This window comes from Maylandia zebra, linkage group LG16 (assembly GCF_041146795.1).
Source record: "Maylandia zebra isolate NMK-2024a linkage group LG16, Mzebra_GT3a, whole genome shotgun sequence".
Classification (NCBI taxonomy): Eukaryota; Metazoa; Chordata; class Actinopteri; order Cichliformes; family Cichlidae; genus Maylandia; species Maylandia zebra.
The window spans coordinates 18,190,430-18,217,151 of NC_135182.1; the positions used below are offsets into that span (position 1 = coordinate 18,190,430).

Genomic DNA, 26,722 nt, shown 5'->3' on the forward strand with positions numbered 1-26,722 from the left:
CAAGTTCAGAGAACTGAAATTAAATATTATACAGAAGATATTTCACGTCTTACCATTATTGTTCCCTGACGGCAGGTTAGGGGAGCGAGCTGGCGGTGAGTCATCATCAGAGCTGGCAACAGTCTTTATGGCATCGTGGTAAAGTGGGGTGGAGCTGGGCATTGCAAACTTGGACATGCGTGACATCATGATGGAGAGCGGGTTCTGGGATAGTGTTGGTTCAGGAGGTATGGTGTAAGGGCTACCAGACGGGACATTGCCTGGGAGAGACATGGAGCCAGATGGAGCCCCTGATGAAGGAGGGGCTGAGGGAGGGCCGTTACCACCTAGACGACAACATATGAAGAAACAGAGGACATGACAAAGAAATAATAAAATACAACAGTCGATTTTTTTTGCTTCTTGTGGATTGTTTCACATTAAACTACCACAAGTGACATTCCTTGCAATTTGTGTGCAAATTAAGACTTAGTAAGATAATGTGGCTACTATATTATGTGGCCAGAAGAGGGAGCCACTGGACCATAACCCACCCAACCCCACCCCACAGATGTGTTAATCTGAAAGATCTGATGAACATGGAAGATAGACACATCAGATCCATATCATTTTCAGTTTTTAGGTTGATTCTGTTTCAACAAGTTGAGTCAAATATCTGAAATGTGATCACTGAGACAATAACTGTAACTAAAATTCAACCCAATAATCATTTAAAAAATAAAATCCCAATATTAACTGAATACAACTTCTCTTTTTTCATTGTTTTTATTTAGGAATTTTCTTTTTACAAGAAAAGGGTACAGATAACAACAGAAAAGGAAAAACAATGCATACCTTGCTCCATACTTGGCATCATATTTGGTGAGGTGATACTGAGCGGAGGCTTGCCACCCTGAGGGGGCACTCCAGGACTCTGCATGGGTGGTTTTGGTGAGGAAGCCCATCCTGGAGATGGGTTAGGGAGAGAAGGAGATCTCATATGAACAGGAGAAGCACCTGCTGATCCCATCATGGAGTGAGGAGACTTCATTGGTGCTGAAGTTGGAGGTGCTGGGGGGGCAGCAGGGCCTGTGGAACCGGTGAGCATGCCAGCCAGTTGGGACGGTGTTTGAGGGGACTTAAGATTAGCCGAGGGAGAGCCCATCATGGGGGACTGCACTTGCCTCAGAGGAGGAGACTTAAGTGGATTAACACTGGGAGAGTTCCCACCTCCTGCTTGGACATTCAGATCTGCTGGCTTGCGGCCCCTCTGGCCTTGTGCAGGACCCCCAGCAGAGGGAATATGATTAATACGGCCATTGCCTCCAGTTGGTGTAGATCTGTGCTCTGGACCAAATGCTTGGTCTGCATGTGGACCCCTCATTCCTCCAGCACCCCCAGGGAAGGATCTCCCAGGCCCCATAGGAAAGTCTCCTGGCTGCGTCTGCTCAGGGAATGACCGACCCTGCATGGGCCTGCCTTGTGGACCCATATTTTCCATTGGCCCTCCACCCCCTCTCATTCTCATCATCTCATCAGGGCTCATATTCATGGGGGGATCTCGTAGTTTTGAAGGATGCATATGAGGTCCTGGCCCCGGGCCAGGCCCCATGCCGAACTCAGGTCCCATTTCTCGGCCCCCTATTCCTGGCAGTCTAGAGGAAGGACTCATGGGACCATCACTGGGCATTCTGGGAAACATACCCATGCCATTACCTGGTTCCATTCCACTTCTTTGGTGTCCCATCATCCTCTGCATGTCCATCATCATCCCAGGAGGAAGACCCTTCTCTCCACCCATTCCTTGGTGAAACATTGCCTCTTGGACTGACTGAGGGTTTGGGAAACGCTCACCACGAGCTCCTGGACCAGCAAACATTGGCCCAGGTCCTCCAGGGAAACGCGCTTCTCCTATACGGGGAGGCAACTCATCAGGCCATCCCATTCCAGGCCTCGGGGGGCCCTCCATCTCGGGATTCATCATACCAGAGAAGCCAGGCATCCTCTGCATATGTGGGGGCATACCCCTGGGGCCAGGACCCATGCTCATGCGCTCTGGATAGTGATCCGGTGGCCCACCGGGTCCTCCCCACATTTCTCCTGGGCCCATCTGATAAGGAGGGGGGGGCCCTCGCATCATGCCACGTGGACCATGGGGGTGCATCATCATATCAGGACCAATTGGCCGGTGTTGCATTTCTTGTTTCTTCCTCTTCTCTTCGTAAAATTCCTGCTGTAGCTTCAGCCACGCCACCTGTTCTGGGGTCATCTGCTCTCCATCTCCACATCCACCTGGGCCTCCCATGTGTGGACCCATTTCATCCTGTGGAAATGGGGGCATGTCCCTGGGACCATGGGGTGGGCCAAAAGGTGGACCTTGTGGACGAGGTCCTACTGGTCCACCTGGTGGGCCTAAACTCTGAGACTGCGCTATCATAGCCTGTAAGGGGCCCTGCTCAGACCTCCGGGGTGGCGCATCAGGACCCCCATCATGGGGTCCACCATGAGATTGTTGAGCTCCAGCTGGCGGGGCATCACGGTCATCAGGGAAAAGCATGCGCTGAATATCTCGCAAGGTCTGCAGAGAGCGCTGCCGGTGTTCTATCTGTTCTTGTGACAGACCCTCTGTGTTCACCTCCATGTTCAACAGCTCCTGGGTTAGCTGCTGGTGTTGCTGCTGCTGTTGGGGTGTCAGACCTGTTCCACCAGTTCCTCCACCCTGTCCACTTTCACCTGATGTTGGGGGATTGAGGCCAGCCTCTGGTTGGGTTGCAGGGACCTGGTCAACTGGGGCTGTAGTGTTACTGGGGCTGCTGCTGGGAATATTTTTGGATTCCATGCCTGTAGAGGATGAGCCTTCCTGCGGAAGAACACCAGATTGGCTCCCTTGATTTGAAGGCTGTGGTGGGGCTGGCTCTGACGTGCCAGGTAAGGACGGGTTGGATCCAGGCTGGTGGCTCTGATCTTGGGTGTGGGACGGAGGCTGCTGGGGAGGATTGGAGTCGTTTGCTGCATTGTTCTTTAACACAGAGAAAGAGAAACGGGATTGAGATGTAGCAGTGTCAACATAATCATGTTCATATATATATAAAATTTCATATGCCATGTATATATGTTAGTATTTATTTACTATGAAATGAGTATTTACCAAGAGGAGGTGAGCTATGTCCCTGTTGTTGGAGATGTTTGTAATGTGGAAGACAATGATGTTTTCTATACGGCCACTAATAACCTCTTCAGCTGCCCTGAGGACAAGGAGGCAGACGGTTAGATATCAGTCATCAGACACAATAGTGAGTGTGAGTGTGTGAGACAGTGAGCCACATGACTGAGTCTTAGATGCGACCATGAAGGTAATGCCAAGGTCAGCAGACTAAGAAAAGTATTACACGTGCACACCTTCTATTGGGCATCCACATATTTGATCTCCAACTCCCAAAAGAGAGTGGTAATCTAAGCAAAGCATGTACTCCCACTGAAAAACACACGTGCTTGTGCAGATACACACAAAATATTTAGGCTATAATTGAAAAAGCTGGGTGAAGGACAGGCGAGGAAGCCAAGTGCCTTAGTCCCACATATACAAACAGCTTTAACAGTCACTGATGACAGAAGCACAAAGATACACTCAATGAAAATATCACTGTTAGCAATTCTATTTTAATCGTGTTGCTGCAGATGTAGGTTTTTATTATGTAAAAGAAAAAATGTTTTACTTTCTATAAACTCATTAATATTTAAAACTTGGCTAGATAAACCAACTGTGAACACCAACAATTAAACAGGAATATTCTATTTCTAAGCCAAAAAATATATGACAAATACGAAGTAATAGAAGAGGTAACTTCTGGCTTCCTTACTTGTTAGCTATCCCTGTGCTGAAGACATAAACAAATTTTGAGCCTTGTTTCTGGCCACTAGCAGGCTCTGTTGTGGAGACTTGGCCTCCCAGTGTATTGTGGGAGGGCGTTGAGGAGCGACTGAGTCCGGCATTGGAGGTAGAATGTGTGACAGTGTCCTGGGGATTCACATCGCTGGAGTTTGAGTCTGCAGGGAGAGAACAGGGTATCACCCACGACTTTAAGCACAGATTTATGGGAAATGTAGTTCTACTGAAAACCGCTGTCAAGTCAAGTTGATTAATGGAGGGAATATTATATATGCTTGAATGCACATGTTAACACACTTACTGAAGAATCCTCTGTTATCTTCGTCACTTTCTCCCCCAGAGTACCAGTCAGCTCCACTGTACGGCGCCCTCCTCTCCGTAACACATATCCTCTTCGCCCTGCTACTATCTGTACACACACACGCACACACAAAGCCATCAGTGGCCTTAGGTTTATCAGTGTGACTGGCAATGAGGGACTGCAAAGTACATCTTTCAAGATGTCCAATTTGTATTCTCTTGGCAGAGTGTGTAGTATTAGCAAACAACACAGCAGATGATTTGATAATACTGTACTGGCTATGGTGATTCTTACCTGTTTCCTCACTGGTAGGCGTACCACTCTCTGGTTGTTCGGATGACTCTGCAGAGTTGTTCATGCTCCTTTTGGATTTCACCTTGGAGCTTGGGCCGGAGCTTAGGCTCTGGCCGTTTTTAAGCCCCACTCCACCTGCAACATTTTGAGCCCCTTTGGTCTTGGGGTCACAGGGTGAGGGCTGTGATTGGCTGCCCGTACTCCCTGGTTTGCCCTGATTGGGCATTTTAGAGTCACTCTGGGCGGCAGTGGAGGGAGACACGACAGGAGGTGATCGTACCATGGCCTCCGTCTTAGGTTTAGGGCTGAAAAACAATGAATAGATAAGGATACATTTACGCCATGAACTAAAACAGCTACTTTGCCTTGAAATCTGTGAAAAACATCAGATATTTTGGATACAACAAAAGGCCAGGGGCATTTTAGCAGGCTTATCTAATAATCATTTTCTGGAATCAAGAATGAACCAGGTAAATCACAGATAAATGCGGAGGCACCTTGCCATCCATAGGGTCTTTAATCCCACGACACCTAGTCATAACATGTGCCTTTTTCCCCTCCGATATGGTACCCAAGAGGGGTGGCAGAGAGAAAACCAAAGGAAAATGTGAACTTTGTGTTCTTTTAGTCCTCCCCCCCCCCCCCCCCCCCCAAAAAAAAAAAAAAAAAAAAAAAAAAAAAAACAACTTGCAACTGCTAAACACAGCATCAGTTTGACAACCAACAGTTGGCATAGATGCCTGTGAACGCAAGATTAAGTTACCGGTATGGGGAATTCAGTGCACACAGATCTCATCTGCAAAGAGACAGGGCACCTACAAATGACTGCTGATAACCGGCTCTGAGAGCAGTTCAGTTCAGGCAAGCAGGAAACATCCAACTGGCAGAGAACTTCCATACCACACCCTAATATCTTTCTTTCTTTCTTCCTCATACACACACACACACACACACACACACACACACACACACGTACAAGTAGCATAACATATGCCAACATGTCCAAAAGGTTCAGCCACAGCTCTGCACACTGTACGTATGTAGAGAGACACACAGCCAGCAGAACAAGAAGGCAAAGCCATAAGTTTGGCAGTCCGTGCAGTCATTTCCAGAGGCTCCAGAACCATGAGTCAGCAGGGAAAACTTCCAAGCCCAGTGTACTCCCTGACCCTGGAAGAGCTCTGGATCACGCATCAAAACCTTAAACTAATAATTCACAAAAAATGATTTTACATTAGCATTACACCTGACCAACACCTAATTTCCACACCATACAGGTAAAGCAAATTGTTCAGGTTTGTACCACCTTCTTGACCTTGCCAACATGCAACTCTTATAGATTTATCAGGTATCGTGTAGACATACTTGCTTACAAGCCTCACTTCAAAATACCGCTACAATTAAAGACATCAAGAGAGTAAGTTCAATTCAGTAAAGAGAAATGAAAATACCAGAGTAGTAATAACCTTAAAAAGCATAAGGATAACATGTTAGCTTTATTTTATTTATTGTTTTTATTTTATTTTACTTTTTTGTTTTTTAATTTTAGATGTGCAAGTGAGATGACTTTATAAACGGCCGAGCCTTCCTCTTTAAGAAGAAAGCCCTGTAGGTAACGTGTGTGCCTCAGGGTCCTTGCAGGGACTGAGTGACTCCGTCTGTCGAGTGTGTAGGAAAAAGTAACATTACAATCATTAAGCCACAGCCACTGGTGAAGCGCAAGCAGACAGAGGTAATTAAGTTAAAGTAATCAGCCAAAAGAGTCTAGATAGGGCCTAGTTTCTGTGTTAACAGCTATCCAAACGCATTTTCTGCCTGCTGCTACAGAAAAGTAAATGATGTCCATGCAAAAAGATTACTTAAGAGTAATTTCTAACTATGGCTAGCTTTTCTAGCCAAACTAGAGAAGAGACACCATTTTAAACTAGGTCTTCCTACCAGGTTTAGGAGCTGGAATAGAAAAAGAAATAACTGTCCTGTCTCCCTGTGCTCCCGTTTTTCTCTTCACTTTGCCTTCATTCCCTCAAATAGTCGTGGCAGACAGTTGTGCCTCGTGTAGCCTGGTTCTACCAAAGGTTTCTTCCTGTTCAAAAGGAGTTTTTCTTTCCCACTGTCACAACATGCTTGCTCATACCGGATCATCTAATCGTTGGAGTTTTCTGAGTACTGTAGGGTCTTTAAATAAACCAGAAGTGAACTGAAATTGAACTGAACTCTGTGCCCACATGCATCAATTAGGAAAAGAGCTGCCCCATTCTTGATGGCTATAAGGGTTTAAACGACATGCTGATTGTAAGCAGCGTAAACAGATCTGACAGCAGGAATATGTTTATTTCTTACATTCAAATACTAGAACAACAGCTCTCTAGAAAGTACAGTACATATGAGCAAAAAGGCCGCCTTAATGTGGCCTCGGTCTTGCTGATTTTTAAAGTTAATATTTCTTATTTCGACTAAATCTAAGCTGGAAAAACAGGCAGAGCTTTTCAATTTGCCCCTTGTTCTTAACTGTTGTTAATGACCTTGGCTTTTTTTCTTCTTCTTTTTTTCCAATTACGTAAAAAAAAAAAAAAGAATTGCCGTGGACAGATGTTTCCTCAGTAAAGTTTGATTACATGTTATTGAAGCTAAATAACAAGCTTAAGTGGTTTAGTCATCATTAATAGTCCACCAAACTGTCTAGGAAGGTTGTCTTAACAAAAAAAAAGGAGAAAAAAAAAGGGTAGTAGTTTTTCAAACAACCCTTTAAAAAGTTTTATTTCCATGTACTTCCAAAGATTTTCATGCAGTTAAAAATGCTTTGCTGTCCATCATAAACAGTCTGGATTAAACATTATTTTAATCCATAGCTTTAATATATAGCCAGTATAACCTAGATTTCAGTTACACCCACAAAATAGCTGATCATTATTAGAAAGGAAGTATCGCAGGGCAATATCCACAGGTTGTCACATTGTATGAATCCACTCACCTTTGTGTGTTGGTGGACGGGGAGTTCTTTAGCCTATTGGAGTTCATTGATGGAGCTCCCAAGACTACAGAACAGGGTGGAGTGATGAGCTGGTGAGGACTGCCTGTGTGTGTGAGCGGCGCTTTTGCACGCACGTTCCTGGAGCCAGGAACAGGATTCCCAATGTTCGACAGGTTTCCCCGACCGTCCTTGGCCTCTTCTCTCTCTTTCTTTCCTCGTTCCCTCTTGCTGAAATGTGTCGCTGCTGTACCTGCCGCCGCTGGCCTCTCCTCTTGGACCTCCAACATTCTCTCTACGTCCTTGTCTGTGTGGGTGTGCGTGTATGTGTGTAAGTGTATGTGTGTGTGTGGGAAAAGTGTGGAAAAAAATAACAATAGTCCAGAAGGCTTCTCTTGTTCTTGTTCAGTGTGTATTTATGAAATTCCCCCAAGGGGGCTTTCAACGGCCCTTGGGCACACTGTTGAGAGAAAAGAAGGAGAAAAAGGACTGTTAACAAAACTGGAAAAGGTAGACGCCGTCTCAAGAGAGTTCAAAGTGACACTCTACCCAAAGTCTTCTTATTATCAATCTTTGTTATTTCCCCCCCTCTTTTAAAGTTGCTTTGGGCAAAACAGGGCTTAATAAAGTAATTCTGACATTATTCAGTAAGAAAATCGTAGGTCAAATTCATTACCTGACGACTTACACAGACTTCAGTCATTGTTAATTGTAACCTCAGCATGTTTGTTTTTCCCCCAGTGTCTGAAATGTCTGCTTATAGTGCTTTTTTTTTTTCGCCCTCAACACACTCAGTGCTTCACACACAGACTTTATATGGGCAGGCCGCCCAGGTATGTTAAGACCCGCCCAAATACATTTAGAGACTGGCTTTAGCTTTATTCCATATCCATCTGAGAGAATGATGCCATCCGCAACGAATGGACAATACCCTTTGCTTTCATTTTTAAAATTCAGACACTGCTAACCCGCTTGCCAGCAGATCAACAGCCTGGTCTCTACTATGACCGCTTTCAACATCATTCAGCTGCTTTCCAAGATTATCGCATCCTGCAAATGGACACATTACATGCGCCGTCTTATACTTAATTTATGGTAGAGACGTTGTGTCTGTTTGCATAGGTATTTGTCTGCAGAGAGGCTCTCCGTAGGCAACCAACTCCAACGTCAAAAGTCCTCAAAAAAAAAAACCAACAACAACAAAAGCACATAGCTCGACGTGGATGAGTGTATGCATAACCTGAACCCTGACGGCTTGAAGAGTGGGCCACAAACAGGAGCAGCATGAGAAGCTGCAGTGGACGCTTTTCTTTATTTTGAACACTTGGTTTCACTTAAGCAATTTGCAAGTTATAAACCTGCTTTTGTCCACAAGTGATGGACCAACAATAGCACAAGCAAGTAAAAGTAGCCTACAGATCAGTTGTTTGTGGCGTCGCCCCCTAGTGACAGTAAACAGCTACAACATGTATACAGCCATCCACAAAGCTGTCTGTCTGCAATACCACCGCAGAAGCGCCTTGGAGCCCTTAGACTGCAGCTGGTAATGATAATCTTCTTCAACTCTACAGATCTGCTGTGTCCTCAAGGTCTACCGACTGGGGGAGAACCGGTTCATGCGTCTGTATCGAGTGCTTCAGAGCAGACAAAGTCTACCACATCCAGCTGCAGTCCAAAACGGTGAAGGATAAGAGACTCATTACAGAGACGGCGGATTATAATGCTCCGGTAATAATCACCAAGTACTTCACAATTGTATTTGCAGGAAAAAGTTACAAAATAAATAATCTAATAATTTGTTTAAGAAATTGTGCATACACTGTCTTTGGAAGCTCATGGGTGTTCCTACAAACACCCCTCACAAATACAGTCTAAATCTGTAGTGAACTCTGGAAGTACGTACATAATTTCAATCCTCATTGTTCAACATGTGTTAGTTAAAACAACTGACCAATTTAAACAGCTGACAGAACAAAGACTGTAAAAAAACAGCAGACACAAAACATCAGTCTTCCCCTCCACTAACTCTATAGTTTGATTCAATTTATACATCATCAATATGCAAGATCAATCATCTCAAGGTGCTTGATAATATAAATGCTCCACTATAAGCTGATATGTAGTCTGGTTCAATAGTAACTGATAAAAACTAAGTCACAGCCCAAACGCTGCCACCACTGCTTAGTTTGTCCACCAGAGAGCACCAATATTTATCTGGAAAAAAGAAATCTGTTGATTTACATATAATGATTTTACAATTTATAAAAAAAAAAAAAAACACCAGTTAGGTTAGTCATTGATACTTTCTTTATCTTTGGCACATGTGGTAGAGCTGTCGAGCTGGTACTGTGACTCACACCAATCACTGTCTTTTGTGTGTGTTGGTGAGTGAGAGCGAGAACTGCACGAGAATCCTGTTCAAGAGAGCAGCCCAGTCAGTGAGATTACATTGTCATCCTGAAAATATTTAGGAGCTCTTCCAAAACACTCAGCATTGTAACTGGCTCCAGAGTCCCCCTGGGGAGAGGGAGGTGGAATGGTGTTTGGGGGTTGTGTCGCCCCCTTTTCTACTTGTATGGGGGGATGGTGGCAGCACTGGGAAGCAGACAAATACACCGACTCCTGCTACAGCAGCAACACTCATCTCTCACTGGTCACAGAAGAAGAAGTGATTTACAGCAGTCAGGAGCACAGATTACTGCACACAGGCAGACGCTGGCTTCTCAACAGAAACAGAGGCGGCTTGTAGAACCAAATTAAACTGACTAGATTAACCTTTAAATGTAAAAAAAATACTGTAGTGGAGACACTTCAGAGAAATGCTAGGCTCATTATTAAAAATGTAACGAAAGGCAACTTCTTTTACGCATTTTATATTGAAGCACGTGTAATTCTGCAGCTGTGATATACAGCATAAATCAGAAACAAGAGCTTCTGTTAACGCGACAGTCCCCATATAAAAGTTCAGTTAAACTTTGTGTCTGAATAATTACACACTACCAGCTGAACAGGCACGCAGAAAACAGGTTCTGCTGTTAACGTCTTGTTTCTATAATTGGAGCTTGTGCTAGAGCGGAGTCTAACGATGACACTATATCAGATGCTATCGGCTACTGTGTACCGGCCACAAAAACATGCTCAGGGTTCCCCTTCACTTTAACAATGTAAACTGAATTTAACGTCTGTCTCCAAGAGAAATCTAATTGGATGAACCTTCCTGCTCCTAAAAAATTTAAATGTACACTACAAAACCTAATGAGATATTAATAAAGGCTACTCCTAAAGTGGCATCTGATTGTGATTGTTGGTGTTTTTAAACAGGTAAAATGTTTAGGACACCAGTAACAACTAGGACTTTTAGAGGGTGTACCATTTCATTTGTACATTAAAAAGAGCAATGAACGTCAGAAAAAAAAAAAAGCTGACTGACATTTAAAAACACCATTTACTTTGCACAAACTGGGCATGATTGCCAGCTAGGGAAATTTAGGCTCCTCTATTCCCTCTTCACAAGGTGCTGAGGGATGTATACTAAACTCTTTTCAACCATCACAAGCACTTTGCTTAAAGCTCAGTGAACCCTTTAGGAGAAGGTGTCCAGCGCAAGTTAAAAATGTTCGGACCTGGTGGGATCAGGCAGTAGTTGGCCTTGACTGACTCCTTCACTATGGAGCAATACAAAAGGAGGAGAGCCTTGAGAGAAGAGCAAGAAAAAATAAAATAAAATAAAATCACTTAAAATATATATATTTCGTTTGCATTAGTAGATATAGTTTATAATATATCAAAGAACCAGTCTTCTACTTCATTCAACTCCAACTTGCATGTAAAGCCTGGAGGGGCTTCATCTAAATCTAGACCCCAATAACAAGCATATGCGTGTGATGCAAGTCTGTGCGCGTACATGGAAGCAAACAGCAGGAACTGTCAATCATCTGTTCTTTCCAATCGCACGCTAACAAGACACTAATTGGAAAGCTTGCTGACATGATTGTCATAAGGAATACACGGACACACACACACACACACACATCAGGTGTGTACGTTCCAGCATGTCTCACACACACACATTTAAACAAGAAAGCATCATAGAGGTAATCACAGAGAATTCACTTCCTCCACCTCCAGTAAAGATGCTGAACTGTCTATCACGGCAAACACGAGGAGATGCAGTTCATGCAAGTTAATGGGAAAACAGCATAATGACGCTCCAAAAATGAGCTTTTTGCCTGTGATATAAATATGAAGGGGGCAGAAAATAGTTCAATTCAATTAGATTTGGGCTTTCCGATGCGGGTGGCACTGGAGGACTATTTTATTTTCATGCTTATGTAACAGTAATTGTATGCTGCCTGCTTAGAGAGTAGACCCTTCCAATCTACGTCACCCAAATTCCTCTGAAGGGGAGTGGGAGGCTTTATAGCAATGCAGTATCTACTGGTATACTCCGCTGGTAAGGTGTGGGATCAGCGAGAAGAAAAGAACTATGTTGCTGTCAACATAGTCCACTGGCTGAAAATTTTAAACACAACAAAGATTTATTTAAAAAAAAGAAAAAAAAAACAACACACACACACACACACACACACACACACACACGCCATCCCTCTTCCCTCATCTCAGCCCTGCTGGTGGCTGTAAAAGGGCCTGCTGATGTTTCAGCCTTATTTATGCAAATCCCATTTTGCAGTTCAGTCACAATGGAGTATTGCTCCCTCTTTCTCACTCTAGCTTCCCTACCCACTCTCCGTCTGTTCACCCTCCATCTCAAGAATTGCTTTTGCCCATTATTTGTTTAGGGGAAATATCAAAAAGCATTATTTCCACCTCTTCTCACAGTTTTCTGTAAGAATATACAAAACACATGGCCATCAGCAACCAACTGTACAATCTGAAAAAGCAGCAGCCAACTCAGAGCAGGAAAAATAAAACAAAATTTAAAAAAACAACGCTCTACATCTCATCACAATAGCTTATACACACACACTTCAATTTAGTGAAATGGTCACATGAATAAAAGCTTATATGCAACAAAATGATTTTTTTTTTTAATCTGACAGAGTGGTGAAATAAGGATGTGCCTTATGCCAAAATATGCCCTTTTCTAATGAAAACACATTTTAAACCTTCCAAATGTTCAAACGATGTTTGATTTCTTCCCTTTGGAGTTAAATATGTAGTGAAAATCTGGATAACTTTGGTAAATGGTAAATGGCTTGTATTTGTATAGCGCTTTACTTAGTCCCTATGGACCCCAAAGCGTTTTACACTACATTCAGTCATTCACCCATTCACACACTGGTGATGGCAAGCTACATTATAGCCACAGCTGCCCTGGGGCGCACTGACAGAAGCGAGGCTGCCGGACACTGGCACCACCGGGCCATCTGACCACCACCAGTAGGCAACGGGTGAAGTGTCTTGCCCAAGGACACAACGACCAAGACTGTCAGAGCTGGGGCTCGAACCGACAACCTTCCGATTACAAGACGAGCTGGCAACTCTTGAGCCACGATCGCCCCTTTGTCAAAGTAAGCCACAGGTGGTGATTACAGGATAGCAGCACTGAATTTCTGTACTTTTACAAAATCTCTCTGAGTCAGTCCTTTAACTTTGTCAGTGTACTGTGTGTGTATAATGGGAACAAAGCATAACACAGTGGTGTCTGTGTCAGATACTGCTACTGTGTGTTTATCAACATGGGCTTGAAATGTTAGACTGGACTATAAAATTTATGATGGCTGCTCTCACTGACTATATTACTTTTTGCTTTAGTTATTTTTTTTATGGTTTTCCAATCTACATGCGCTGTACTATACCTTAAATTGCATCTTAGCTTCTTGAAGGACAGGTAAATCTTCTATATCTGTTTGCTCTATTTGTGATATGAATTGAGTTTAATAATAATAATAATAATGTGTAAGTGTTAGTCCCCATAGGGAAATAGTTCCTCTGCATTTAACCCATTCACCCAGTGAAGCAGTGGGCAGCCACCAATGCAGCGCCCAGGGAGCAGTGTGTAGGGACGGTACCTTGCTCAGGGGTACCTCAGGGTAGCCGTTCAGTGGAGTTGAACCCCCGACCTTCCGATCATGGGGTCACCACTCTACCTACTGAGCTATTCCTGCCCCTACATACTGCCACTACATACTCTAAGCATGAGTATGTAGTGAGTAGTAAGACAGCAGGGCCACAAAGTAAGAATAGTGGCTGTAATGTCACTTAAACAGAAATACTGAGTTACAGCAAGCAAAACTTGCCAATCTGTTGAACTCAAGGACAATGAGTTTTATTATTTATACATTAAACTTGTCATTTGCAATTCTACTTCATTATGAAGCTGCCACCGCTAAAATACTAGCATTTTAGTTTATGTAAAGTTTAATGCAAATCTAAAATGATGACGATGATGTTGATATGCAGCTTTAGCTCAGGTAATAAACAGCACAACCTGCACAAACATTACAGCTACTTTCTGTCTTGAAGAAGTGAGACAAAAAAAAAAAAAAAACAGTAAGAAAAAAAATGAAAGTAAGATAAAGATATCTGTTGGACATTAACAATACCACAGTGTAGGAAACACCTGCATGCTCACCTGTTCAGGTGACTTCCTGAAAGGACTCTGCCAGCATTCCACACCCTGCGTTGTGCTCATTATTTACACTTAGTGAACACAGAATGCAAAGAATCCTGAATGTCACTAAAGATAGAGCTGTGACGCCACTAGACTAACATTTGACATTATGCATGCACTGTGAGAGGCTCAAGGACGCACGCACAAGTATGACCAGGCTTCCTTTCAACTGAAATCAAGTTGTTACAAGAAACTTAAAGTCTTCTGTATTTTCCAAATTGTTGACTGCTCCCAGAGTCCAATATTTACACACCTCCATCTTTCTCCTTTTTTCCTCAGCTCCCTCCATTACTTCCAATATTAGCTTTCCTACTGGTCCTGCATAACAGCTTTCCCAATTCAAACCATCCACAACACATTCTCCTCTGGTCTGCAGACCAGGCCCACCATCCGCTGGGAGGCGACATGTGTGTAATGTCACACTGTGTCATATCATATCGTGGTGACAGAAGCCTCACCGTATCCATCACAGTGATGGAAGTGGCAACGAAAACAGGAGGATGGGAAAGGGGTGTGATACGGTAGTCATTACACAAGCCATTGTCTTCACAGAGAGTGCGGGTGGGTGTCTGTCTCCCAGTCGAGTGCAAGTAGGCAAACACACACACACGCTGACTCACTAGTGGCACATCTGCTGGCGTAGCCTGGGAATGGTGCCATGTGTAGTGGCCAGCTCCAGCAGCAGGACTGGCACTCAGCACTCTGGCCTGCTCTGATCTCCGTCTCACACACTTCACCCCGCACTTCCATCTCTTTCCATCTGCCCTCTGTCTCTGCATCCCTGGCTAAGTGACTGTGCCTTGCTCACACAAAACAAACACACACACACCTTTGTGCTCAATACGAGACAAAGACAACGGGATAACTGGCAAGAACGTGCCTGTACTTCTATGACAAGAAGTGCAAATTAAGGGGGTTGCTAGTATCAAAACCTGACAGTAAGATTTTTAAAAGGTATCAAGGTAAAAAGAATCCGACAATATTTCTCACTTATAAAATACAGCACATCTTGGACTTTATAGATGAAACATCAAAGACTGCACAACTTTTGGATCCCAGATAAGACTTGGAACAATAAATCACACTGAAAACATTTATACAAGAATAAAACTGGTTGTAAAACCCTTCGATGTCCATTTGGATCAAACCAATCAGGTCAAACTGTAGCTGAGATTTCTACTGAAGTATACTCTGTTAGCAGGAGAAAGCAGAAAGACGACCAGAGCTGGAAGTGAGCTTGTGAACATCGATGCCTGTGGGTCCAGTTCTTAACCATTATACCTAGAAGCTGGTCACCCTTCTATTAATTCTACTTCATGACTAGCACATCTTAGCATAGTAAGCCATACTAACTCATGACATACCATAATATGAGAGACCTTATTCTGGACCTAAGGAGTTTAATTCTGGGTTGGATGTCTGAATGATTACGTTCACCAATCTGTCCATTTTTTAAGAAGGTCGTAGCCTTGCAGTCAACCCATGCAGTCACAAGGACGACATGCAAACTCCACAATTAAAATGTACATGTATCCCAGTAGATTTGCTTTCAGCTGTGACATCAAAATACATTGTGTTACACTGCAGAGTACAAAGTGATTGAGGCAAAAGAATAGGGCTGAACGATTATGGAAAATAATCTAATTGCGATTTTTTGCCCCAATATTGCGATTGCGATGCGATATGCGATTATTTTTTAAGGTCTTTGTCTTCTGTATTATTAAACAAAGACAAGCAATACATCATATAGTATGGCCAATACTATATTACATTAATTTTAAACTGTTCTTTCCTGGAAGACAGACCTCTGTTATGATGACATGAGGTGATGCATGAATTGATGACTGACATTTTTATTTAACTTCTTCAATCACAACAGTATATTTGAACATACACAATAGTTTATTTTTAGCTTACAAACATCTGAGCATAAAGTGCTGACAAGGAACCCTGGTGTAAACATTAAAATGAAAGTCAGTACAATGTGCAGATTGCAGAAATATACATAAAAAAAAAATCAGTGGCTTTACCACACTCAGTTTTTCGACATCTGTGAACTACTAGACAGTCATTCAATTAAAAAATAATATTAAATAAATAAAACTAATAAATAAAAAATACACACATCTTACTGATCTCTGCAGTCAGTAACATTACACATAAAGTGCAAACATAATAGCAATTGTATAAACACACACACAAACACGCCTTTAAAATTTAAAGGCGTGAAATTGGACGGTCTAGTTCTGATTAGCGTCACCGCTGTCTCGGTGGAGTTTAATAAACTCGGCCGTCTGCTTCTTGCTATCTAAAATATAACCAGACACTGGCGTAAATTCTCGACTGTCTCATACTTCTGTTTAATAAGTTTTCTGTTTGACGTTTAGTCAGCTGTGTGAAAACCAAGGAGGAACCCACCCGGGGGATTAATAAAGTTTTATTTTATCTAATCTAATAACTTTAATCTCAGCCAAACCGATTTACTCACGAACAAACAAAACACTGAAAAAAGCCCAACAATAACATTTTTAGGTTGTCTAAGTGACTTATATATTACGTTTAACCCGAGCAGCGAAACTCCGCGGTGATCTGAAAATGATGTGCCGGGAGTTGTGCCGTTCTCGGCCGCATCAGTAACCCTCGAGCTCCCGGCTAGCTGTCGAGCTGGTGGGTAGCAGACGCCTCTGAAAACGTCGAAGCACTTTTGCAAATATGGGATATCTTGATAAACCGAGCAGATATTTGATGTTTACACAACTACTTTCTCGCCTGAAAATATTTTAAAAGTTTATTTTGTGACCCAGAAAGATTAGTATGAGTAATTTTAAAACTTAGTAGCGGCCGCCATTGTTGGAAACTGGAGTTTGGCTGGGCCGCGCTATGAATTCTGGGATATGGTAGTAATTTGGACAGCCTTCGGCGCGTCGCTGTGACGTAATCGGTCTACAAATGCGGCCTCAGGAGGATGCAGCCCATGAATTTGGACATGTCCAGAGTATAATCGCAGCCTTTGCGGTTAGAAAATTGCACTTGATCATGTCGCGATATTATCGCAAATGCGATATATCGTTCAGCCCTACAAAAGAAAACTCCAGCAAAGAAAAGAGGGAAGAAAAAAAATTTAACTGCCTCTCTTTAAGTCTGCTTGTTAGCTGATGGTGCATCATCCTGCCAATTAACTGCTGGTGGTCTCTCTTTGGGTCTGTTCAGGTCAACTGCATTTCAGATCTAGTCCAATTATCTTAAGGTCCATTTAAGACTGCGTATGAATTTTTTCAGATCCCCTCTGGATCCCTTTAGGATCAAAATTTTAAACCCATGAAGACCTCCAGTAGAACTGCTAATTAATGCAAGAACACTCCTGGAATCAGCAGTCACTGCGGCAAATATGAGCAGTAAACAGTAAGACACATACGCATTTTTCCTCTCTAAATAATGATTTCTCTCATTTCTATCTCAGATATGAATTAACACAGGAACAGCACTCAGTTAGGACAAACTCTGCTGCCCTCTGTGCAGACCCCTTCTTTCCTCCCTTCCCCTGCTCTCTGGTCCGTGACTCCCCTTCCTTCATCCGCACAGTCGCTCCCACACTCGGGCCACATTCCAACCTTGCTCATGCTGGGAGGACGTCTCCCTGTGACTACAAGTATTGTGGGAAATCCCAACGGCCAGGCCTTTCAGCAGCCATGTAGACCACTGAGGTAAAGAGGAAAAGAAATTTGCGTTCCTCACCGGTCAACAAGCTTTTCTTGCAAGCAACTTGTTATTAGTTAAAACGTTTCATTAATCAAACTGCATCAAAATTTTTAAAAGAATATTAAGCAGGAAAGATGACAACACACTATGCAAAACTTCAAGACGTGCTTACGCAAAATATTTTCCATACATTCTTTTCTGTATTTTACAAACCACAGCGCCCACAAGAAACAGGCTTTGCAACCTTTCAAACCACGTAACAAAGCTCAGGCATCTTTACTGACCTGGTATTTCCTAAAGAGAGAAACTACACACAAGCACACGCGCACACACACAAAGAGTATATAATAGATGTTCTATCTTCGTTCTTTTATCGTACAACAAAATTAGCACTCTGGAGAGAATATGAGACAGATTGTGTCCCTGAATTACCCCAGTTTACACTGGTGTGTCATACCCATGGAATTTTAAACACACTGGCTAAGACCTGCCTAATTAAATATACAGTCACAGAGCAATATACACGCACATAACTATACTGGTGCACAGACAAATACCAACATGAGGCAGTACTTAGCTGTCCTAATAATGTCGGAGATCCACTGAGAACTCTGCTTCAAGTTTATGGCATGTGCTGTTCCCATGAGTCAGAGCATGCTCGTGTGCATTTCTGTCTGAGCTTCCTTTAGGTCCCTGCATATAACCATGGAATCGCAGCAATAAGTGATATGTAAAGCCATGCAAAAGCCACGCCCCTGGTGAACTAACTTAAAATGAAATCTTCACATTAATGGTGATGCTTCTTAATCCTGATATCAGATGCATGCTGAGCATCCTGCCTGGTTTCTTTTTATGCGATTTATTCACCAATAACCATTTAAGGCGATGTTTTTTAACTGCCAACATAACTCAAGAAAATACATTTTCAGAATGAAGCTTAGAGTTGTTTTGTTCCTCACATTCATGATCTAAAACTGATTAAGAAACAACACATTCAAGTCCTTTGCTCACAACCACAAGCAGGTGGCTCGAATTACTCGACAGCGGGTTAAAAAAAAAAAAAAAAATCAAATACAGATGCACTAAAAGAAGTGCATCTTCAGTAAAGGGCCCTAATACATGTCAAATCAGCATCTGTATTGGAAGGTCTCTTGAGATTCCCATCTGAAGCGATGAGCTTATAATACAATAAAACCAGTGTGTGTAATTTGTGCCACATCCAAGACACATGACATTTGTAATTATAGGCAGCAACGTGTGAAAAATCCCCTTTGTCTGCCTCCTATAACAAAGCGCTTACAGTTGCGGTCTAAATATAAAAATAAAAGATTACCTTTAAGTTAGCTGATTTAGATAATTAAGGCGCTAACATCTGATTTTGTCTGCTTGGAAACTACTGTTTATATGCAACAAAACAAAAGCTAATTTTTGCTACTGGTTATAAATGATCTGATTACAATATAAACAGTGGTGACTCCAAATTGAAATTACTCCATTGTGAATAGTCCATGAATCATCTATCTAAAGATCTTGGTCCATTCTAGTTAAAATCAAAGTCTGACTCTTAGTGGGTTAAGATGGTACGATATGCATCTTCTTGTGCCCAATTACGGCCCAATCTAGGTGACACAGGATGAAAATAGGCAGTTGATTTTTCTCACATAATACATACATTTAAAAAAAAAAAAAAAAAAAAAAAAAAAAAACTAGCATGTTGACATTTTTCTGGGTGTTTCGTGGCACTTCTGTCTTTCCTGTGTGGTTCATCAATATCAGTACAGAGCGCTGTGCCAGCTGTTGAGTTTTCTCAAAAGTTCAGCTGTGAACAACTGCAGGCATGGCAAAGAAGATGAAGAATGATTTTACCACTTTAGTTTAGGTGGAACTGTGAAATGACCACTAGTCAACCAGTATCATACTGCTTCAACTGCCACAGTGTGTTTGGATTCTTTTCACAGAAAGCATAAAGTATCAGGAAAGACTGCAAGCATGATTGACTGGGTAGCACCATGTAGTCTGCCATGTTCCTCAGTCACGAAAAGGCAGGATATCATAACTCTATATTCATCTAAACTGACACAGTGACCATTGTGTGGTCTGAACCCTTGTTTATATGCATCACTGTTACCCTCACCCCAAGTGGTGGGACGCGGTACCTACTCAGCTCGACTCATTTTCTACTACAACTGTGTATCACCTAAATGTGCGTGGGGTTGTTTTAGCAACACATCCAAATGTCCTGTGATGTCCTTTGTATGTGGCACAAACAATACAACAATGAACGACGTCGAGCCGATAGCATACCCGCTCAGTCTAGGGCTTTTACTCGGGCCGTGATTTTTGTGCCGCTACTTTCCTCGATGCTGGATTTCAAAAATGACAGTTTTAATTTTTGGGAAGGAGTCACTCTCATGACACCACTGACTGACCAATCGGTGGCACACAGTCTGCTGACATTACATTTTCCGATCAACTCAGCTCACTTGGAACCCCAGCCAAGCAAGTACTAAAAGAGTACATGGTACCAGGTGCTATCACTAACAGAAAACCCGAAAAAACGAGTCAATTCGATTCAAATGCAGCCGTGTAAGTACTAGCAGAAGAGGGCTATTTCTTGCACCTCTTAATTTCTGTAACCTAATATACACACAGCCAGGTTATACACAAGTGTACAGCCGTGACAGCCCTTACTGACATTTCAATTATATAAATAAAGGAGCTCAGAGATTCCCAGATTATACAGAGGAAGATTCTCGAGTAGCTTGAAAAGATAAGACTTCCTGGAGGGGAAAACTGTGATTTATTTGCTTGATTCTTCTGGATTCTTCTCCTCTTATACCTGCGCTAATGCAGGGGGCTTTATTCTGAGCAAGCTTTTCAAATGCAGTGACCATAAGACTCAAGTCCAGTATAAACTACAATTTTTCCATCTTCTTAACCAAATGAGGCTGGTAGGGGGGCTGGAGCCTCTCCCAGCTGTCATATGGCGAGAAGCAGGTTACACCCTGGACAAATCGCCAGTTAATCACAAGGCTAACAAAGAGAGAGAAACAGACAAACATTTTCACTAATCTTCACTCAAACAGCCAATTTAGAGTCACCAGTTAACCTTACATGTGCGTGTTTGGACTTTGGAAGGAAGTTGGAGAGCCCAGGAAAAGCCTACACAAGCACAGGGAGAACATGCGAACTCCAAACCGCCCAGATGCCCGATGGGTTTGAACCCAGGACCTTCCTGGTATGAAGCAGCACAGCTACTGTCATTATATTAATGCTGCTATCCTGTATATATTGTACATACTATTGTTTGAGTACTTACGATTGTTTTTTTTGTACTTTTTATATTTTACATTTATATTTATTATTGAAACTTGCACCAAGGGAGTGGCACTCCAATTTCGTTGTACTCTGTACAATGACAATAAAGGCTATTCTATTCTATTCTATTCTAACCCCTGCACAACTCTGTGATTTTTCACTATAAATTATCTATTGACGTTACTGTTAGAAAACAGTCAAAACTAAGCATTAATGAAAAAGCATCATTCTTCAACTGAGAAGCTTACACTTTGGTAGAGTTGGTATTTTTGCTTAAAAATGGACTTAAATTAATGTTTGCTTTACATCAATATATCAACTTAGTTGCAAAACAATTTCCTGGCAAGCATTATGTAGATTAATCACTTCAGCCATATAAACAACATTTAACTCTATGAAGCTCTGTTTATTTCTCACAAACTAATTTAAAACAGTGCATTTTTTTTTACAAAGCGCTGAAACTATCACTTATCAGAAGCTCAACTAAAGAGAATAAAGGGCTGGAGCACCAGAATCTTCCTCATATTTACAGTGATCGCTTAGTCAAAGAATACTTACCGATGAAGAGTTACCACAGCAGATGAATAAATTGAGATTTCAAATTAAAACTGAGCTCCCTGAATTGTGTTAAAGTTTAAACAAACACTGTTGGGCATCTTATCGGATCACCAAAGATAAAGAAATGAAACAATAAAAAACTCCCAGTTAGTCAACTTCATCACGATACAATGCTTTCTTCTTGTGGCCACCTTGTTATTCGTTAAAGCCATTTTTCACTCATGAAAACGCTGGACGTTATCCAGCGTTTTTACAGTGGGGATGTTGTCCAAAGTTGCACTTTCACAGATGTGGCACACAACAGGTTGTAGTCAGAGTCAAACGTCTCTCACTTCTTGAAATACTTTAAGTGTTTTTGATGAGAACGCCGCCTGAATGAAACATGCAGAAAGCAGGACACAGGATGACCACCTGCTAGCTGTGAATTTACCACACCGTTATCTCACAATCAAGACATCACTCTGACTTTGTACTGGGCCAGCTGGCAGATTACAGACTAAGTAATGTCGGCCCCACTGTGAGTAAGTGTGTGAAATCAGTCCTGGTCATATGGTAAGCTAGGCTAACCCAAAAAAAAGTGTCAGCCTTGTAGCAGGAAAGGCCCTCTGCTTGGTGGCTCACAGTTGAGGTAAATGCAGTTCACAGAGCTCCCCCCCACCCCCCTCCCACAACCACCACCACCCAGGTTCCACCTGAAAGCAGCTCTGTTTGCGAGCGCCCTTTCCCTCGTTGTAGAAGAAGCAGCCTGTCTGTGCCATAACTGTCAATCACAGCGAAAAAAACATGAAAGCAGATTGATTGGTACGTTCTGACTCAGCCAGACACATCCCCGAGGATCTTGTATGGGCAACAATCCCACCACACATCCACACGAGTCCGTGACCTCCTACACTAAAACGATGTGAAACTGCAGCTATTAGAGAAACACATTTATACATTCAGCTGCAGCTGGTAGGAAAGCGGAAAAGACTTATTACTACGGGCTCCATGTTGTGAATTTACATATTTAGGCCTTAACCGTACCCCTTATATTTTATTATTATAGTAATTAATCTTAATATTTCTTATGATGGACCAACTGTGATCAACAGGACGCACACAACCGATGCGCTCGCTTTTGTACAACAGTTTGTAGCAGATTGAGAATTCAGAGATTTTGCAAATTTGAAGTGTGTAATTTTATCCACTGAAAGCACTGATGTCCATGTTTCTACAACAGGATAAAAGTTTTGTATTGTTTTAATACCATCACGTTATTATCCATCCATCAATCTATCTGTGTATCTTCACTCTGTTATTGTCTTCCATTTTATCCCATTTCACCTCCTATTGTTACTGGTTCTAACTGGCTTCTGCCGTGTAACCCAATTTGCAGCAGGAAGATCATCATTTTCCACTTTCTCTCTCTAAATGCCAATTTCGCTGCCTAAACTTCATCACCGATTTCATCAACTGGCTCAATCCGATACAAGCGAACGTTTTTTCCCCCCCAAATAGCACCTTCTGAACCCACTGATTGCGACTAATTGTTGATTTTAATTACACTGACTCTCGTAGAAGAACTGTGTTCACAATTTCATGCCGAGGATGAGAAACATTGTTGCTAGAGATTAAAAAAAGTTGCTGTAGGCATAGATACCTATCAAATGCATTAAGTCCATATTTATATCTACTGAAAGAGAGAGAGAGAAAATATATCAACTGTCCATTATAATTGCCAGAGGAGTGAACGGGCAATATCAGCAGCAAAATACAAATCAATAGCCAAAGAAGTCAAAAGTTTCTTTTAACCTTCATCCGCTTACACCTACTCTCAGAAACATCCTGCAGCGGCAAGCTTATTTTAGTGGTTTTGAGCAATCCTCTACAATCTGAGGAGTTAAAAATTGCTTTCTACATCCATTGAACTAAATAAAAATATATTCTATGAGTTCATAATTTTAGCCTATTATACCATCATATTTCTACAGTTCTGGTGGGAACGATGAATATAACTACGCACCACAGTACTTGACAATCCTGTTTTATAGGAGTTTGGTGATTTTGAAGTGTTTCAATTCCCTTTAAGGGCCACACTGCAGTATATCAAGTACTTAGATTACAGGTCTCTTGCATTGTAGTAATAATTTAACACTGCTAGACTTAAAAAAAAAAAAAAAAGATACACAAAATCTTACAATGCTAAGTTAAGGGCAGAATAATGTTAGTAATACAAGTTAAACGTCAAACTTTATTTTCCCTTCTCCTTGTGGACATCCTACAACCATGAGAGCCATTCATGAAATTAACTGAATTTCTTAATGAACTGATCTTTCATTAGTGCAAATAAAAAAAAAGGTCCTACAGAGATGAAATAAACCTTTAAAGCAGTAGAAAAACACACTGAGTCGGGTAGTCTAATCCACTATACGACAAGGGAGGGGACCCCCCCTCCCCCTTTACCCGCCACACAGTCACAGAGACAAACTGCCTCTCCAACACATCCCTCCACGTCATACACAACACAAGGCTTGCGAGTTTTAATTAGAAAACCCACGAAGCAAACAAATGCACAGAAACATGAGAGTCCAATACTCAGAGGCAAAAATAAATCCTTTGCCGCTTTACATCAATATCCATTTCCCCGCGTCCTTCACCTCGCTGTGGTTTTTGGTTAACACACTTCAGATTAGATAGCAGATAAATAAACAGTGCGCACAGCGTTCTCAGGAAGAGCGCCCTGACCGTGTTGTGTCCTCAACATGTGCAGATCAGAGAGCGAGACCAAACACTGCGCTGATAGTCCAATGCACTGCGGCGGTGAGGTCCTTTTCCTCAAGCCGCTACCCCCTGAGCGTCAACAGCAGTCAAACAGGCTGCCTGCTCCGCAATTCAAGGCTCCATCATCAGAAAGCAGGCACCTCCAAAGATAAATGTCAAGAGATAGTGACCGGCGTTGCAAAGTGCCCGCGCCTGACTTGTTATGGTTACATCACAGCAGCGTTAAGCTATCAGTTTATGGCACCAGTGAGTTTTTGACAGCAATTATAGCGTGGAAAAAGCAGAGCTGAAAAACATGCGCCTCGTGCTTCTAGCTCTTCTTATTCCAACATATAATGAACACAAAGGCCTTACGGCTACAGATTGTCCAAAATCACCCCTTTGTTTTAGCTTTTTCAGCAACTCCTGTATAACAGAGTCCATGTCATCTACCAGACAGTAAGCAGAAAAATGCAGATTTCAGACACTTTCAAGCATGTGTGATTTTCCATTATTTCTGACAAGCATCGGGCCACTATCTACATTTTAACACAATGAGGATTTTTTTTTAAGGACAATTCAGAAACTTAAAACAAACTGTTCACTGTAAATACAGTTAGCCATATCGTAAACAGGGAGTGACTTCAGACACTGGCTTTATAATCCTGCCATTACTTGTTTTACTTACTCCTAAGCAATGAAAACAACGAGGAAGCCCATTTACAAGCATTCTGTCACCCTAGAGAGGACAAGGGGAGTGTGTGTGTATAAGAAACTGTGTGATAAAGTGTGTAATAAAAGAAGAGAGAGCCAGAGTTGAGTTGGGTTACCTCAGAAGCCCCCCTGCCCTTTCAGCAGGGCCTCATATGGAGAACCAGGCCTTCAGGTCCCCTGGGCACTGATGTCTGCTCTCCACTCGACTTCTCCCAGTCAGCCACAGAGGCTGTGCAGGAACCTGGCCACCTCACGACAACCTACAGCCACAAGTCATTCACACCTGGAACAGAGGGAAGGGACTTTGCTCAACGGGCAAAACACAAACAAGCAAACGGCAAGAAAAAGCACTCAGTAGCCGGTGTTCACAAGTCCAACATGTAGCAAACACATAAACAGTGCAAAGCTGAGGTCATTAGGGGCTACAGTGACAGTGTAGGCTCGCGTTTTTTAACCCAGACACGTATTTATTCTTCAGTTATCGACCTGTGTGCACATAAGGGATTAGGAGAGCGTCTGTGATACTCTTTTAAGAGCTTCCTCACTTCTGTGCACCAAAAATGCACAGTGGAAAGACAAAAATGCTTTTTTTTTTTGTAAATCCTTAACTACACAAAGTCCCAATGAAAAGAAGCAGTGATTCTACAAAAAACAAAAAGATGCATGTGAAACAGCTTCAAGACTATGCAATGATGCACATTAATGGCAGACAGCAGTGTTGCCTAGCAATTGAAGAGACCCAGCAAGGTCTGCAGTTCAGTTTCAGCAACTGGTATGTATGCTCCAAAACTGTCCTCAGACTCTGAACCTCCCCCTCCTCACTGCTAACTCAGAGGAACTAACAGCATCTGATCTGAGAAAGGACTGCTACAAAGTGCAAAAGCTGCAGACTTCTCTTGAGGAAAAAGGGAAAAAAAAACAAAAACAAAGAAAAAACAAGGGAAAAACATTGCATTTAGCAACCTGACGAATGCTTTCAAAATGTTCAGTGAGGCAAAAGAAATCACTTGGTAAGGGAGAACAATATAAGACTTTATTCATCAGCAGTAAATTCCCAGGTGGTGACTGTGTTTTTACTCTGCTTTTATTTCCACACTGTCGGACCTGTGGATTTTTTTTATCCTCCCTGAAGTTAAACAAGATTAGTAAAATGTAAAAGAGTGATCACATTCGTTACCATGTCTAACTCTTTGTTTTCTTTTTCCAAAGGTAGCACAGCACAATGCCACAAGTTACCCACGAACAGGCCTACTCGAGGAAGTCGTCCTTAAAATATACACAAAGCAACACAAACCTAAAACTGCTAAATAAACGTAAAAGCACGCAGCAACTACAGGGATTAGACTCCCCCCTGAAATCTCAGCGCCTCACTGGACAACTCTTGGCGGACAAAGTAATTCCATGGCGCTTGAAACTCCAGGAACTTTTTTTTCTTTTTCCTAAAAGAAGTTGTTCCTGTTTCGCCAGAGAACTGGGGGGGAAGGGAGGACTTCAGCACTCGCATTCATGGAGCCTCGGCCAGCGCAAACAAAGTCTTCCCCGAAGAGGGAGGCAGTGGACGGCGGCTGAGAGCGAGAACAACGACGTCGCCCACAAGCACACAAAAACCCACGCATATATTCATCCCAC

At 42.4% G+C, this 26,722-nt stretch overlaps 1 protein-coding gene across 2 annotated transcripts in view; it reads right to left on the reverse strand.

Annotated features, from left to right (window-relative positions):
* The window catches only part of bcl9 (BCL9 transcription coactivator), a 30,093-nt gene that overhangs the window by 2,596 nt on the left and 775 nt on the right, over positions 1-26,722 (reverse strand). For both annotated transcript variants that reach the window (XM_004557883.3, XM_004557882.3), the window contains exons 2-9: positions 25,210-25,376; positions 7,435-7,891; positions 4,464-4,768; positions 4,170-4,277; positions 3,840-4,026; positions 3,128-3,224; positions 835-2,998; positions 54-326 (exon numbers count right to left, since the gene is read on the reverse strand). In XM_004557883.3, the coding sequence (XP_004557940.1) occupies positions 54-326; positions 835-2,998; positions 3,128-3,224; positions 3,840-4,026; positions 4,170-4,277; positions 4,464-4,768; positions 7,435-7,721 (3,421 nt within the window). In that variant the 5' untranslated portion in view covers positions 7,722-7,891; positions 25,210-25,376. The remainder of the gene's footprint in view (positions 1-53; positions 327-834; positions 2,999-3,127; positions 3,225-3,839; positions 4,027-4,169; positions 4,278-4,463; positions 4,769-7,434; positions 7,892-25,209; positions 25,377-26,722) is intronic.